Source organism: Penaeus japonicus, unplaced genomic scaffold (assembly GCF_977035675.1).
Source record: "Penaeus japonicus unplaced genomic scaffold, GWHDUDI00000001_assembly GWHDUDI00000011, whole genome shotgun sequence".
Taxonomy (NCBI): Eukaryota; Metazoa; Arthropoda; class Malacostraca; order Decapoda; family Penaeidae; genus Penaeus; species Penaeus japonicus.
Genome location: NW_028234413.1, coordinates 784,170 through 799,169, shown reverse-complemented (window position 1 = coordinate 799,169; position 15,000 = coordinate 784,170). Strand labels below are relative to the sequence as shown.

General features: G+C 35.0%; 1 protein-coding gene across 8 annotated transcripts in view; it reads right to left on the bottom strand.

The window, feature by feature from the left end:
• The window catches only part of Not3 (CCR4-associated factor Not3), a 45,076-nt gene that overhangs the window by 22,760 nt on the left and 7,316 nt on the right, over nucleotides 1–15,000 (bottom strand). For all 8 annotated transcript variants that reach the window (XM_086541489.1, XM_043002332.2, XM_043002359.2 and 5 more), the window contains exons 2-3: nucleotides 14,659–14,891; nucleotides 1,278–1,433 (exon numbers count right to left, since the gene is read on the bottom strand). In XM_086541489.1, coding sequence (XP_086397615.1) covers nucleotides 1,278–1,433; nucleotides 14,659–14,891 — 389 coding nt within the window. The remainder of the gene's footprint in view (nucleotides 1–1,277; nucleotides 1,434–14,658; nucleotides 14,892–15,000) is intronic.

Genomic DNA, 15,000 nt, shown 5'->3' with positions numbered 1-15,000 from the left:
CTACAAACCGAAAATGTTTATTCTTTAATAATTAGAAAACTGAGACCAATATAAGAGAAATAAAGAAAACAGTTGGACTTATTATCCTCTCGTGATTCACCAACCTGTCTACAAATTTTCCCTGACATAAATAAAATTTCAACCTTTTCCCACTTGGCACTAAGAAAACAGTAATCATAAATCACATCTTCCCGAAATGAAATGTTGAAGACCATGGATGGTTCACTGACTATCAAAGTGTACCTTATTAAGCTATCAATAATAATCATCACAACAGCCATTTAAGAAATCCTGTAGCATTTCATCAAAAACATATCTTCTACATTGATTATTGCTAGAGAACATCATTTAAACTCAATGAAATTTACTTTCTTCAAAAAGAAATTCTTAAAACAAACAAATGGGTGCAATATAAAGTAAAATACAAAATCAATCAATCAATAAACCTCAAAAAGTGAAGTATAAAAAGGTAAAGGTTGTAAGAAATCAATTGCTTAATTTGGCAATCATTGAGTTTTCATCATAGTACTTGACATGTGCCATATGAATCATCATAACCACATCATAAGCAATAATAATAATGATAATAATAATAATAATAATAATAATAATAATAATAATAATAATAATTCATTAATGTGAATCACGTAGCAGAATACCCTTGTGTAATATGAATTGCATTTTAGAGTAAAATCAGAAGCTCAAACTTTCTGCATAACAGAAAATACAAAATCATCTTATATGTGGTTTCATACATTACTGTATTTAGTATTTCAAACAAGAAACTATACTAGAACATGTAAAGCGTTCAAGGGAAACTATAATGTATATCTGTATACAGATATTTCTTATTTGACTGTGAATGTTAGATGAATGAGAATGTTAATCTATATAACAAATAGAATCTGACACATTTTAGTCAGAGTTAGAAATTATCAAAAACTATACATCGAAACCTATTTGATTTGTGAATAAAAATTCAGCAAGAGAATAAAAATGTATTATGAACCTTCTCATTTCTAATAATTTTTAATTTCTTTATCGATAGTGTTTCACAGTAAATATATGTGCTGTTCTCGAACTACCACTGACATTGACATTCACATTTTTGAAGTACAATGTGATGTAGAAAAAAGTATGAGACTATATAAATTATGCTGTGAAAGTCTCATTCATACCTCTTTGTATATTTGAATTTTACTAAACAATTCAGAGGAGGCAAAAGAAGAAATAAAAAGAGAGAGAACTCAAAATGAAAACACCGAAGGTCAACTTACCTGAATATTTAGCGTGTCTATAGAGGAACTGAGCCAATTGTTGAGGTCTTCTCTCTCCCGCTGGGCTGGATCCTTGTTTTGTGCTGCCCCGAGGCCCTCCTTACTATACGCTTTGGTCTTTGTTTCTCTCTCTACAACTTTAAATCTTTCCATTTGCTGTAGGGGAGAGGAACAGCCATTACAGATCTCTGCTAGGTTCATGGGAAGTCTCGGAACTTTTAAGTACATGTGTGGGTAAAGGCTAAGTTCAGAAGTCTGTGATTGTTGTGTAAAGTGCTAGATTCAGATGTACCATAATAAGAGGACTTGGAAATCAATCATGTAGTAGACATTTATCGACAACTTGGCAACCACATCACAATCAACCTATAACAGAGCTTTAAACACTTTAACCCCTAGCATTCACCAATACCACAACTGGCATCATGGCAGTAACCTGGAGTTTCCTTGTGCCTGATCCTGACAGTACACCAGATGCCCAAACATATAAAGGCAATCTCCTGCTTCAGGATGCAGTATGATAATGATGATAATAACTATATCAATAATATAAGAAATATAATAGTTATAGTAATAATAATAATAATAATAAAAATAAAAATAATAATAACAACAGCAGAAACAACAATAAAATTGTCATAAAACTAACAAAAACAACAAAAGCAATAATAATTATAACAGTATTGATAATAAACCTAGCAAAGTAAAAGTTTAAACAACATGATGTATACACAATGCTAAGGGATATAATCACAATATTATCAATAATAATAATAATAATAATAATAATAATAATAATTATAGTAATAATAATAATAATAATATACATATCAATAACAATAACAATGATAATAACAAAAAGAATAATCATAGTAAAAATAAAAAATCCCACAAAGACAAGGTACAGGATGGTGTCCTCTTTAGAAGAATTTTTGTGGGGCCGCTAGAGTTCTGGATACCCCATCTGGATACCGTTCCTAACCTTGGGCCGTAGCACAGATCAAACCCATTAGCCCGTGGACCTTACTAATGGTCCCAAGCTGCCCCCAGTACCATTGTTTCATGGCAACCCCCTTGACCCATTCACGCAGGATGATGTGATATGAGGTCACTGGAATATTTCCCTCACGACAATGACGACCTTATCACTTCATGGACTCTCCCCGTATATACAGAGTTTACATGGTTATCATTTTATATACACATAGTAGTTGCATATTGTATGAAAAATACAAAAGCCTCTTCTTATCACCCCAAATAATAGGGCAGGTGAAAATCACTCTGAGAGGTTCACCAAGGCCTCGAGCCCTGGGAAATCTCACAGTAAGAAGCAGTGCAAGCTTGCTATCTTGCCAACGGGAGCAGAGTTAGGCAAATATACATTCCGTCATGAGTGGGTAACAATGAAAATAATGATCAATAATAAAGATAATAATAATAATAATAATAATAATATAAATATCACCAATAATAACTGTATTGACAATAGTTATAATTTTCCTCATTACAGAATTAATATCTTAATAATAATATTAATAACGTTAACCCAATCCCGACGGGCTGGCAATAAGTGGAAACCCCCTATGCCAGGCCTATGCAATATTGCAACGGGAATGTCAAACTGGTGTGTTGCCCTTGTTATTTGGCATTCAGCTGTGTCACACGGGTGTGACGCACCATCGTCAAAGGGTTAATGATAGTAATAACAAAAATAAAATATAACAATAACAATGATAATAATAAATCATAATAAGCATAATAATAATAATAATAATAATAATTGTAGTAATAATAATAATAATAATTACAGTAATAATAATTATAATAATAATAATAACCACAATAGTAATGATCATAATAACCGTAAGCTGTAATAAAATAGTACCAATAATATTGATAATGATAATGATAATGATAATAATAACAATAACATTGATTTTCATAATAACAGTCATAAAATAATCATTATCATCAACCTGTTGGATATGGGGCATGTATCTATTGTTTGCCACGAGGTAGACACTAGTGCCAACTGTGTGGCACACCAGACAGATCTCATTTCAGAATGAAAGAGCATCACACGACACATCATCATGATAAATGAGTTTTTTTGTTTTTTTTGTATTATCAATATTTTGTGTCTTATCGCATTACGAGCCTTATATGTGCCATCTGACGGGCCTTCTCAATATTGTAATATACTAAATTGTAGTAAAGAGTCCACATCAACTCATTATGGTCTACACTGTTTGACAGTCTTAAAGGAGGACAAACAAATACAAAAGAAATAACTGTCCCTACTTAAAAAAAACAAAGAGATGGAAAAGAGGAAAGCAACCTGTGCTCACAGCTGTAAGTGCCACAGCACAAAACCATACTTGAACAGGAGTGCACTGCTGCTGCTGCACATGGTCTAATCCAGCTTCCTCTTATTTTGACTCCACATCCTGCACAGCCTGTACTTTAGAGCCGGAGGTCGGTATCTTATTGTGTGTCGATGCTCTTCGGAGCTAGTGCTTGGTTGAGACTGTGGATGGGTGCTCTTCAGGGCTTTGTTTCCTGTAGTAACCAGGAGAGAGTGGCGCTATCCATGTTTGGGATTTTAACCCACTCACGACGGGGGCATTCCAGCCTTGAATGTCACAATGCCGGGGCTTTCGAGCGCTTAGGCCTAAATCAATTAAATGGCTGGCACAATACTGTGCCACCCGGCCACTGGGCTTTCGAATGAGCGGTACAGTACTGTACCACCCGTCCAGAGAGGGTTAATCTAGGCCTATTTTGGTGAATATTGCTGTAGTTATAGTGATGGTAATGACAATTTCAACCATCAGCCACTAAACAGAACTATTACTCTCAATGCAATTTGAAAAATCATGAAAGAAAAAGAGCAAAAAAAAATTGAGATTTCTGCGCATCAGTACCTTCACACCACTCAGACCTCGGCAAATTTTCAAATGTCAGCACGTTCATGTCACCAGTATCCAATGGGTTAACAATAGCCACAACAACAACAATAACAAGTGGAAAAAGTTGAGGTTCCAGCATATGGTAAAAATAAAAACATTTAGTTTTTTAACACTGAGCCATTATATTCTTAAACATGAATTTGCTTTAAAATCCATCAAAAGCTTTCAACACCTTTAGGATTATATCCAGTTAGATGGATCTTGTCACTTTTTTTTATCAACGATAACAAAAGTTATGTCAATAACAATAACAATAATAATTGTGAAATAAAAAAATAATAATAGTAACATGATAATAATGACAATAATAATATCAATTCTATTACTAATAATAACACCAATCCAGAAAAAACTATAAACCATAATGAGTAATATTGGAATTTCATGATAATAGTAATACTACTACTACTACTTATGATGAGAATTATAGGGAAAATGATACAAATAAACATAATAACATTAATAAAATCATTAACCCATTGTTGCTGGGGTATAGATTTTCTTGCCCAGTCTCTAGGATGGGTTATATTTCAGAGGAAGGCAGCTTCACACTACATATCTAGACTTTTCCCTCTTGGTAACTTGCTGTGTACCATCGCTCTATAAAGATAGTGCTTGTTAGAGACCGTGGATGGGTGCCATCCAAGGCTCTTTCTCTTGCTGGTGCTAGGAGAAAGTGGTGCCATCAAGGTTTTGAATGTTAGTTTGCTTAATATTAAGGTAATTACACTAATTATGACTGCAATTGTCTATGAATGCAATTGTCATTATCATTCAATCTTAACTCATAGCACAATAAGATAGGACAGTGATCCAAAATCCCTGAATGCCATGTACGTCATGACACCTAATATCAGGCCAAAGCTCCCGTGTTATGTATGTCATGATACCCATCCCCATTGGGTTAATCATCATTATCATCTTCATCACATTATTATTATCCTAACTATCATCATTGTAACTAATTATTATGTAATGTCCTTAGCAAACCATAAAAGGTACAATTCCAGAAACCATAGCCTTTTCAAAAACTAATGCTTAATCCGTTTCTAATCCCTGATACAAAAGACGAATTGCCTACTTTCCTGTTAGAGAAAATTACCCATAATACCAACCCACATTATTTCCTGAAAATACCCGTTTTACCATTCTTTGAAAATACATGAGAACTTAAAAAAAACTATCAAGGAATCCGTGGAAAGCAAATATGAAACTTATTTATGCCCACTTCCCACAGATACAATTGTAGCAATTTCACTTCTATGGTAAAAGTTAGTTACTAGCCAAACCAAGGTTTTCCTGAAAAAAAGCAAATCACAAAAAATCACACAATTTCCATCACACTTCATGCTGTTATTAGCATGAAATCTGTAAATCTTGGAGAAGATATGCTAGTTGCAAAATATTTTACCAGCTGAATATTAGCAACATCCTACCAATGCAGATCCGAGTGGGCAAAGTGTGAATGGAACTGGTGCCGACTAGGCATGGAAACTTGTGAAGCACTAATTCTGAAATTAGTGCCAAAACCAGATTGATATCGCATCATGTACGCAAAGATGCCTGTCTTTTGGGCGGAACCAGCACCATGGGGTTATGATATACTTCGTCCAAATAGGCTTATAGTGGCGAGTGGGCACCAGGAAATCGTGTGCAAGCGCGTTCAGGCGTCAGGCTTATACGTTCGAAAACCCCAGCATTACGACCCTGCAAAGCCTGAATCGCCCCGGCATGAGTGGGTTAAGAAAGGAAGTAACCTTTTGATAGGTGAAGTTTACAAGGGCATATCAATGTTGAAGACTCAACCTTTAACCCTATCCCGCTGGCCCAGCAATCAGTGGAAACACCCTACGCCGGGCCTATGCAATATTGCATGAGGAACGTCACACTGGTGCGTCGCCCCATCATCGGGCATTTAGCCGTGTCACACAGGTGTGAAGCACTGTCATCAAAGGGTTAACGAACAATAGAAAGAATTAATTGATTGATAAAAATCAATTCTCACATTCCAATAATGAAGACAATATGGATCCTCATATCTCACTAAGAGAGGTATTGCCTAAAAACACTTTAAAAGGAACTGGTGGTCAATCCTATTTCATGCCTAGGACACCACTGCTTGCAGCTACGGCACTGCCCTTGCCTGACTGAATGCCCCTCGTAAGATCAACCATGCTCCAGCTTGGGACATGCATGCACAACCTTTGCAAGTGCAATCCTACCAAGCAAGAGTGGGAGTACTAGAATGGTACTGGTGGTGACTAGATGGTGACTTGTCACTAATGGTGACATTAGTGACAAGATATCACCTCAAGTGGTGGCAGTACCAGCCGCTGGGGATGATATACTTTGTCATGGCTTTCCATATGGCCAGAGCACCAGATAATCGTGTGCATAGCGCTTGGCTATGTTTGAAATACCCCAGCGTTTAGACTATGTAGTGCCAAAACAGCCACGTCGGTAATGGGTTAATTAATCCATATTACCATCACAATACTAAAAAGATTATATGACCAAATCAACAGGATGCCCTTAATCCAAAGTCTATTAATGCGATTAAACTTTGAATATTTAAAATAAGCTCATTCATATAGAGTGAGGCTTTGTACAGTAAATCAGTAAAAACTGAAATCAGCTAGATTACCATAATGGTACCATAATGCAAAGATCATCTGCCATGAGATGATTTGTATAAGGCCATATGATTACTCTTTCTTGAACACTTGGATCACTTGAGCACTTGATCACTCGGTGAAAGTAGCAGGGAGGCAAATCTGGGTATCACATAGATAACGTTTCCTCTACTTTCCACAATCTAGACAAACACTGAGTTCACTCTTAAGTCACTAACATCTACAATCTCTAAAAACCAACTGGTGATAGTTCATGTGAATATTTGGGATCATTTTTCAGTTTTTATCATATCATCAAATCACAGATGCCAATAATATAAAATGGATGAACATTTAAGAGTTTCCAAGACATTTACTAATGTCAGATAAGAAACTAACAAAACTCATTTAGTTTCACTGTTCACATTTTCATTTGAGTAGACACATGTTATCAAAAGGTCCTCAAAATATCAATTCTTGCACTAATTTTACTGGTTTTCTGGGAAACACTTGTTGGGCATCTTTGTTCAGCCAGGAACATAGAGAAAACATTTTTCTTGTTGCTCTATTTTTTGGCTAGCACCCACGAAATCAGAAATGTCCTTTCTCAACACCCAATTCGCAATCTATACTCATAGTTACGAGGACTTTTCCCTCACAACTTCATTGATTAAAAACCTCATTAATATTTTCTTTGTATCACCAGTGTTTTGCCATCTTCTTGTTGAATATTGCACTCTGGGGAAGCTGAACCAATCTCACCCGAACAAAATTACATCATCAAAATTCACTTTTGTGTTCTTATGGGAAATAAGTAAATATACATATACATATACATATACATATATACATTTTATATATATATATAGATATATATATTTATATATATATATAATATATATTTATAAAAAATTAGACTGATCTCAAATAAAATACTCCTTAGCTATCATGTCTTATCCCCTCCTCAAAAGAAAAAAAAACTATATACATTATATACATATACGTAAATACGTAAATACATATATATATATATATATATATATACATATATATATATATACATACATATACATATAGATATATATCATAAGATAATAGACTAGATTTGAAAATGAGGCTCTTCTGATATAGGAGCCAAGTAATAGTAATTTGCACTTGGTATAATCAGTTTTCATAACTGAAGGAACAAATAGTTTATTTTAACAAAAGGAAAAACACAGTAAGAAAATGATCCTACCCCACAAAAATGCTTTTAATGGAAAGATTAATGATTTATAATACTTCAAGAATAGGTGGGGAATAGAACTATTCAAATTCTGGTCATGTGAAAGGGGAAATATCTGGACAGTGGCTCCTGTCAACGCAAGTCTACAGTCTACCATACATATATCTAATTATATTACATTATAATCAATTGTAGTTTGTGGTTTTAGTGCCACAATAAATTCCAATAAAAAAAGTATTGGAATAGAGAATAGGGTAACTTTTTCCATTTTCCTGCTTAATTTTTCTGGGGGGATATAACATCACATTATCCATGCAATTGGATAATATATTCACACTATTTGATCTTGCAAAATATACCCTCATATTTACAGTACTTATGAAGAGCTTGTATTGGGGTTAATACCTCTATCCCCTTCCTCTGCAATAACCCTAAAGAAAGTATCTTTTAGATCTGCCTAACGCCTCAAGACTCTTGGGCGCACAAGCTGCAAGCCTGGGTTGCCCGCTCGCTCACCTCGAGCATCGGCCTTGCCCGGATATCTCGTCACCGGCGTCTGACCCAAAAACCACGAAACGTGTCAGCACGTCATCCAGCACGTCATCCAGCACGAATGGGTTAAATAAATCCTTCCTCCATGAATGATCCTTCTCAATGCCAGTCTCTATTCAAAGCAATGAACACAAAACTATCTGAACTAAGGTATCTAATCTGCCTTATTTTGTATACTTCCAATTAATCCATTCCTGAGAACATATAAATAGCTTGGAAAATATAATTGACATGCTCGTCTTTGTTCTAACACCATCCCCTGCTTTGACAATACTCTAATTGCCAAATGTTAAATCCTGCTGTAGCCACATCTATATACAGCAAACAAATCACTGCAAAAACAGGGACCACTCATTTCATCTATCAAATTTTAGATGGAAAATGTATTCAAGAATAAACAATGCAAGTAAGGAGTTTTCAAAATGTAACTAACCAATTTTCAATGAGCATAATGAAAATTTGTGCAACATTACTTAGGATATTTATAACATAACTGAAAATAATGAACACCCAGAACATCAAACAATTTTTTAATAACTATCCTTTGTATCAACTCATTTCACATCGAAGAGAAAAAGAAATATAGTAGTACTGATAATACATCTACTTAATTTGCCATATCTTATTGTAAAAATCAACTCAACGGCTTCTACAGACACAAAAAGAAAAACGTAATGAAACAATTATGTGATGTATATGGCCGTCAACAGCATTTAATTTCTTTCTTCAAAAGGATCATGCAAAGAGGGAGAAGTAGACACAAAAAGAGAGGGTGAAGTGGTTGGCCACTGCCTTAGCAAACAAATAACTCGCAGTGTTAGGCCTCGCCATTACAAGATAGTCCAACGAAATGTCCAGGTGTGGCCAAAACCACCCCATTATTAAAGAAAATTACACTACTGAACTACATATAATGCCTAATTCTTGAAAATCAATTTCACGGATGGCATCAGCTTTGTTCTTAACGCATCCTGTTTTCCAAAAATCCTCCTCTTATTTAGTATCTGGAGACAGGAATTAAATAAGTTCATCCAGCTTCTAATTACTGTAGGGGAAACTGTGATACAGCCTACAGATTACAATTATCACATGAAGGATGCTTCCTAGATAATTAACCCTCTGACTTCGGTTCTCCCAAAACAGGATGTCAAAGCTCATAACAAACCCAGACAGTAGTATCAGCCTAATATCCCCTCAGCAGGATACAGAATTTTGAGACGTAGATAATAGTTCTTCTGGGTCAACAACCCCTCCAAGCTAGTACTCTGGCTTAGGGCAGGAGGTCACCCATGACATCTATGAGCAACCTAGTAAATTAAGAGATTTAACCCATTCACACTGGGGCTTATATTTGCCTAATGGGAGATCATTTTAGATAATAAGCATACGCAGTGATCAAGCGTGAGATCTCTCCTAGCACGATGATGCAGGAGGTTTTTGTACTTACTTACACAATTTTAACAATTGAGGTAAAATGTGTCTATACTAATGAAATTCCTATGAGTATACGCATACATAACAATAGGATGTCATTTGGCGAGAGCGAAATATTCCTATGGCGCGATACTGTGTCAACTGGCGTGAATGGGTTAAAGATGACAGGAGTCACTTGTTTACTGCAATGAAACAGGGTACAAGAGGTTAAGCATAATAGTAGTGAATCAATGGTATACAACAACATCATGTGGGGGATACTTTTTGCAACCATCACAGTGTGGAGAGCTGTCTTTATGTCTGTCTATTATTAAAATTCAGTCGTTGAAATGAGGGAAAAAAAATAATGTTGAGCAGTTTTGCCCTAGTTCCTTCTCCAAAAGATTTCACCTTTAGACTAATAGTTTCAAAAAATAGGATATCAGGGTTTACAACGAAGCTGGAGGGTGTTGCTGACCAAACATCCCACCAGGAAAAGGCAGAATTTGCAAAGATAAACAGAAGCCTCCCTGGACTAACAACCCCTCCAAGCTGATGTTCTGGCATTTTCCACATCAACAAATTCAGTTTACCTCAAAGCCACTACACAGCCATCATACAGAAGAAGTTAACAAATTGTAGATTGTATAATCATCTTTCAAATAAGATGATCTGCTTTAAGCAATGATAAAATGAGGTGTCTATATATCTAACAAAATATCTCAATTCTGTTGTAACTTGTCATTTGTTATCAAACAAATGAAAAATATGATAAAATAACTCTTCCTTTGGACTCAAACGAAAGAGAAAAGTTTGCTGATGATATCGATGGGTGCGGACTACTTCCCTGGCATGAAACTAGGAAAGCCATGCAGTGTATGGATTTCATTCAATACAGCAGGTCTAACCATTGCACTATGTGGTGTGTGGATATGCTGCCTGTGTGGTAGGTTCATTAGCATCTTTATAACAAAATCAACGACCTGAGGTTAAACATTTCTTTAAGAAATATGTTTTCTCCTCTTTTCCCTTCATCTCTTTCTAATTCACTTTCCTTCTCCTCCTCTTCCTTCCTTGTCCACTTTGTCCTCTCTATTTTCCTTCTATTCCTACTACATCTATCTATCTTACTTTTCTCGCTGTTCTTACTAATAGTTAGCAAAAATGTTTTCTGAAAGACTATTTATTGTAAGATGCATAGCAGTAAAAGAAAGGAAAAGAAAAGAAGGAAATAAATCAATATACTTTAAAACAGAAACATGTTGGAAAGCTTACTGTGAGAGGTACTCTGGCTATCCTAACACCTAGGTCATATTTCTAGAGTCAAGATAAAGCTGCTGTCACCAGAAGACTGAAAGCAAAGTTCTCCTACAGATAGTAAGATATACTAGTTATATTTCAGCCAATTATAATTTGCTTAAAAGTCTTACACTTAACTGGCTTAGCGAGACAAGAAATGACTCCAGCAGAGAGCTATGAAAAATGCTTGAAGATATGTAGGGCTACAAGCTGGAAGTCTACATTGTGTGTGTGGGTATTTTTGGTCAAGTGGCAATGGTAGATTAAAATATATCTTAAGTAGGATAAAGAAATTTGTACTGGCCACACACAAGTACTCCAAAAGAAACTTTAACCCATTCACGACGGGATGTATTTTTGCCTACTCCTGCTAACGCCGGGAAGATAACAAGCGCACAACGCTTTGTGCCGGGGTGTTTTCTTGATGCACGGGGCTGCATTGATCCTCTCAGAGCGTTTTTTACCCACCCTATTCTTATGGTTTTCATGAATGCGTTTACATTGTAAAGGCACATAAATATATTGCCATGTTCAGAGGAGCTCATTTAGTCAAAAAACATGTTACAGTAATGCCTATTTAGTTTTATTTGATTGAACTTTGACTATATTCTTCACTTCTATGTGAAAATATCAAAGGAAAGTGGAAGCAATCTCTTAGCAGGGCATCAAAAAACATGTTAAATACTTTTTTCTTTTTTTTACCAAAACAAAAAGAACAATAATATGAATAATCATACACATACATATGAGTATGTACATGTAAAAACGTGTCATGATATCACGAGTAATCAACAGTATTGCATTAGTAATTTTTTACTTTATTTCATTTCTTGGCCAAACACATTTGATTTTACAATAGTTTTTGAATCGGATCTTTCTATTCAACCGGTCAAGAAGCACAATTTACCATGATGTCATCAAGATCACGTAGTTTTCTGTGACGTAATTTTTTTAACGTTATGTCTCATTTTATGACACTCAAACACCTAAACTAAAATAATAGAGTTTAAGAAATTATGTAAAATTATTATATTTGAGAACAATCTAGCGATCTATTGCTGATGTTTCAGCGCGTCACTACTGGGCTCCCGGGCCGTGGCCAGAAAGTGTACCACGTCTCATGACGTTCCCCGGGTCCGGGGACATTTTTCGACCTCATGATAGCAAGTCAACCGGCGCGAATGGGTTAACCCATCCACGACAGGGGCATTCTAGCCTTGAATGTCACAATGCTGGGGCGTTCGAATTATTAGGCCTAAATCAATTGAATGGCTGGCACAATGCTGTGCCGCCTGGCCACTGGCCTTTTGAATGAGCGGTACAGTACTGTACCACCCGTCCAGAGAGGGTTAAGTTGGTGCAAACTCTTGACTCAGACATTAACTCCATATTACTGACAATAGTAACACTGATTTAATGGAAATAAATCATTATAATGTGTGTGTGTGTGTGTGAATATATATATATATATATATATATATATATATATATATATATATATATATATATATATATATATATATATATATATATATATATATATATATATATATATTGTCACACACACACTCACTCTTTATGAACACGATGACTTAGCTTTTCAATCGGTACATATTACAACCTCTCTTTCATTAAACTGCTAAGATCAGCTGAATGAAAGCTTCTGTAAGTGTGTAAGTGAAGGATCACACTAAAATTAGACACTTGCTTCATGTCTAAAAGTAAACACCAATTTCTTATTCAGTTACTGAGTTGTGAACATTTGCATCACTAAAAATGCAGGTCACAGCTTCCAAAGAAGTCATGTGTCATGAAGGTTATTCCAAGGGTTTTCTTTCTTATCCTTGGAGTTATCCCCACCATCAACATCACCTGAAATTCTTCCTATAATCATCTAAAATCAGAGGGTAGTATCCTCTGAAGACAGGAACCAAACTTTGTTTTTCATGCATAGTGCATGAGGCTACAAACAAAAATGAGAAAAATCATGTAATACACTACATGCACACATGAGGTCAAATCACAAACATGACACTCAACTGCTCAACAAAAAAATAATATATATCAATATAGTCTACAATCAATAATACAATAACATTAAAGATTAAATGTGGTTGCCAAGTGTCTGTGTCGATAATGTATACTATGAACTCTGACAGATATTTGCATTCACAAAAAAACAGGAAAATGGTAGATGAAATAACTTTAGCATATGTTGCCTGATAAAAGGCAGCTTCAATTCATTTAACTATAAAGCTATAGAATCTCATCTATGCCTTAAAAGAATTGAATATGGTAATCATGTTAAAAAGTCACCACAACAAATAATTGCCTCAAACATCCAAATATGTGGTCTAAAATGTTTTACAATACTTCCTCATTTCATGTGATAAGATTATACGAGATTAAATATAAACATTCACCTTTTAACAAACAGTAATGACAGTGACGCTGATTCGGAAAGGTGAACGCCATCGTCAAAGAAAACTTTTTTTAATTACAAAAACACAGTCATAATAATTCACTTTGCAAATAAATAAACACCATTACATAAATCAAGACAAAGAGAAACTTACAGAATGTCAACAAGGGCATTAACATTTCCATGCAGTTCTACCTGTAGTTTCATAGATATTTCTTCTGATATTCACTATTTTCTACTCAAATCATATGCACACTACTTGCTACTACACCAGTTCTTTCACAAAATTTAAGTGATGTTGTTTTAAAGCTTTAATGCAAAGAATCACACCTTCATTTCACATATAATTTTCATTCACTCTTGGAAATTTGTTGACTATCATGTGACAAATTTTGATTTTTTGACAATCAATCACTCAGGAATTCATCCTTTACTTTACATTCGTCTTGGCATAAAAACAAAAAAACAATATATCAACAGGTTTAAAAAACTAAGTAATTGAAATGAAAGTTGTGTCCCATCCCTTGGGTGAAACTGTTTTACAATATCAAATCATATATTCTCTTAATTTAGATATATTAACATGCATGAACTCACAAATAGAATTAAACTCAGAACTGAATTAAAAGGAAACAGTTATTATAATCTTCTACCATCAACATTACATAAAGTATAAATTTTACTTTTCTTATAAACAAAGCATAGTTCCAGAGAAACAAAATCTTTATCCAAGTTCTGCATCCTTCTAAAATGGATGACAGGTCCATGCAAGCATTACAACACTCAAGAGAAGTTCGAATCTAGATAACCTTCTCACTTTCACATTTACATTTGTTTACTGCACGCAATCAAATAAAACTTATAGAGCACAATCAAATGATGAACTTACAGTCTCTATCAACTTCCGATTTTCAAGGAGTTGAGACTTGTCCTTGATTTCCCCCGAGGCCAACCAGGACTTGATTTGGTCTCGTAATCTCTGGAGCTTCTTAATCTCCTTCTTAAGGTCCGCTTCATATTTTTCCTTTTGGTTACTGTTGGTGGCATTGTGGACTTTTTGCCAGATGTCCTCAAACTGTTCCACGCCCTCAGCGACCTTTTTCAGGCACCGGTCAATTTCACCTGCAGGAACAAAGAGGCAAGTGTGAGTTTTTGCTGGGAAAATAAAAATTCAAATAATACTAAAAAACGATAACAAAATATAGACTAAATTGCCAGATAACTGCAACAT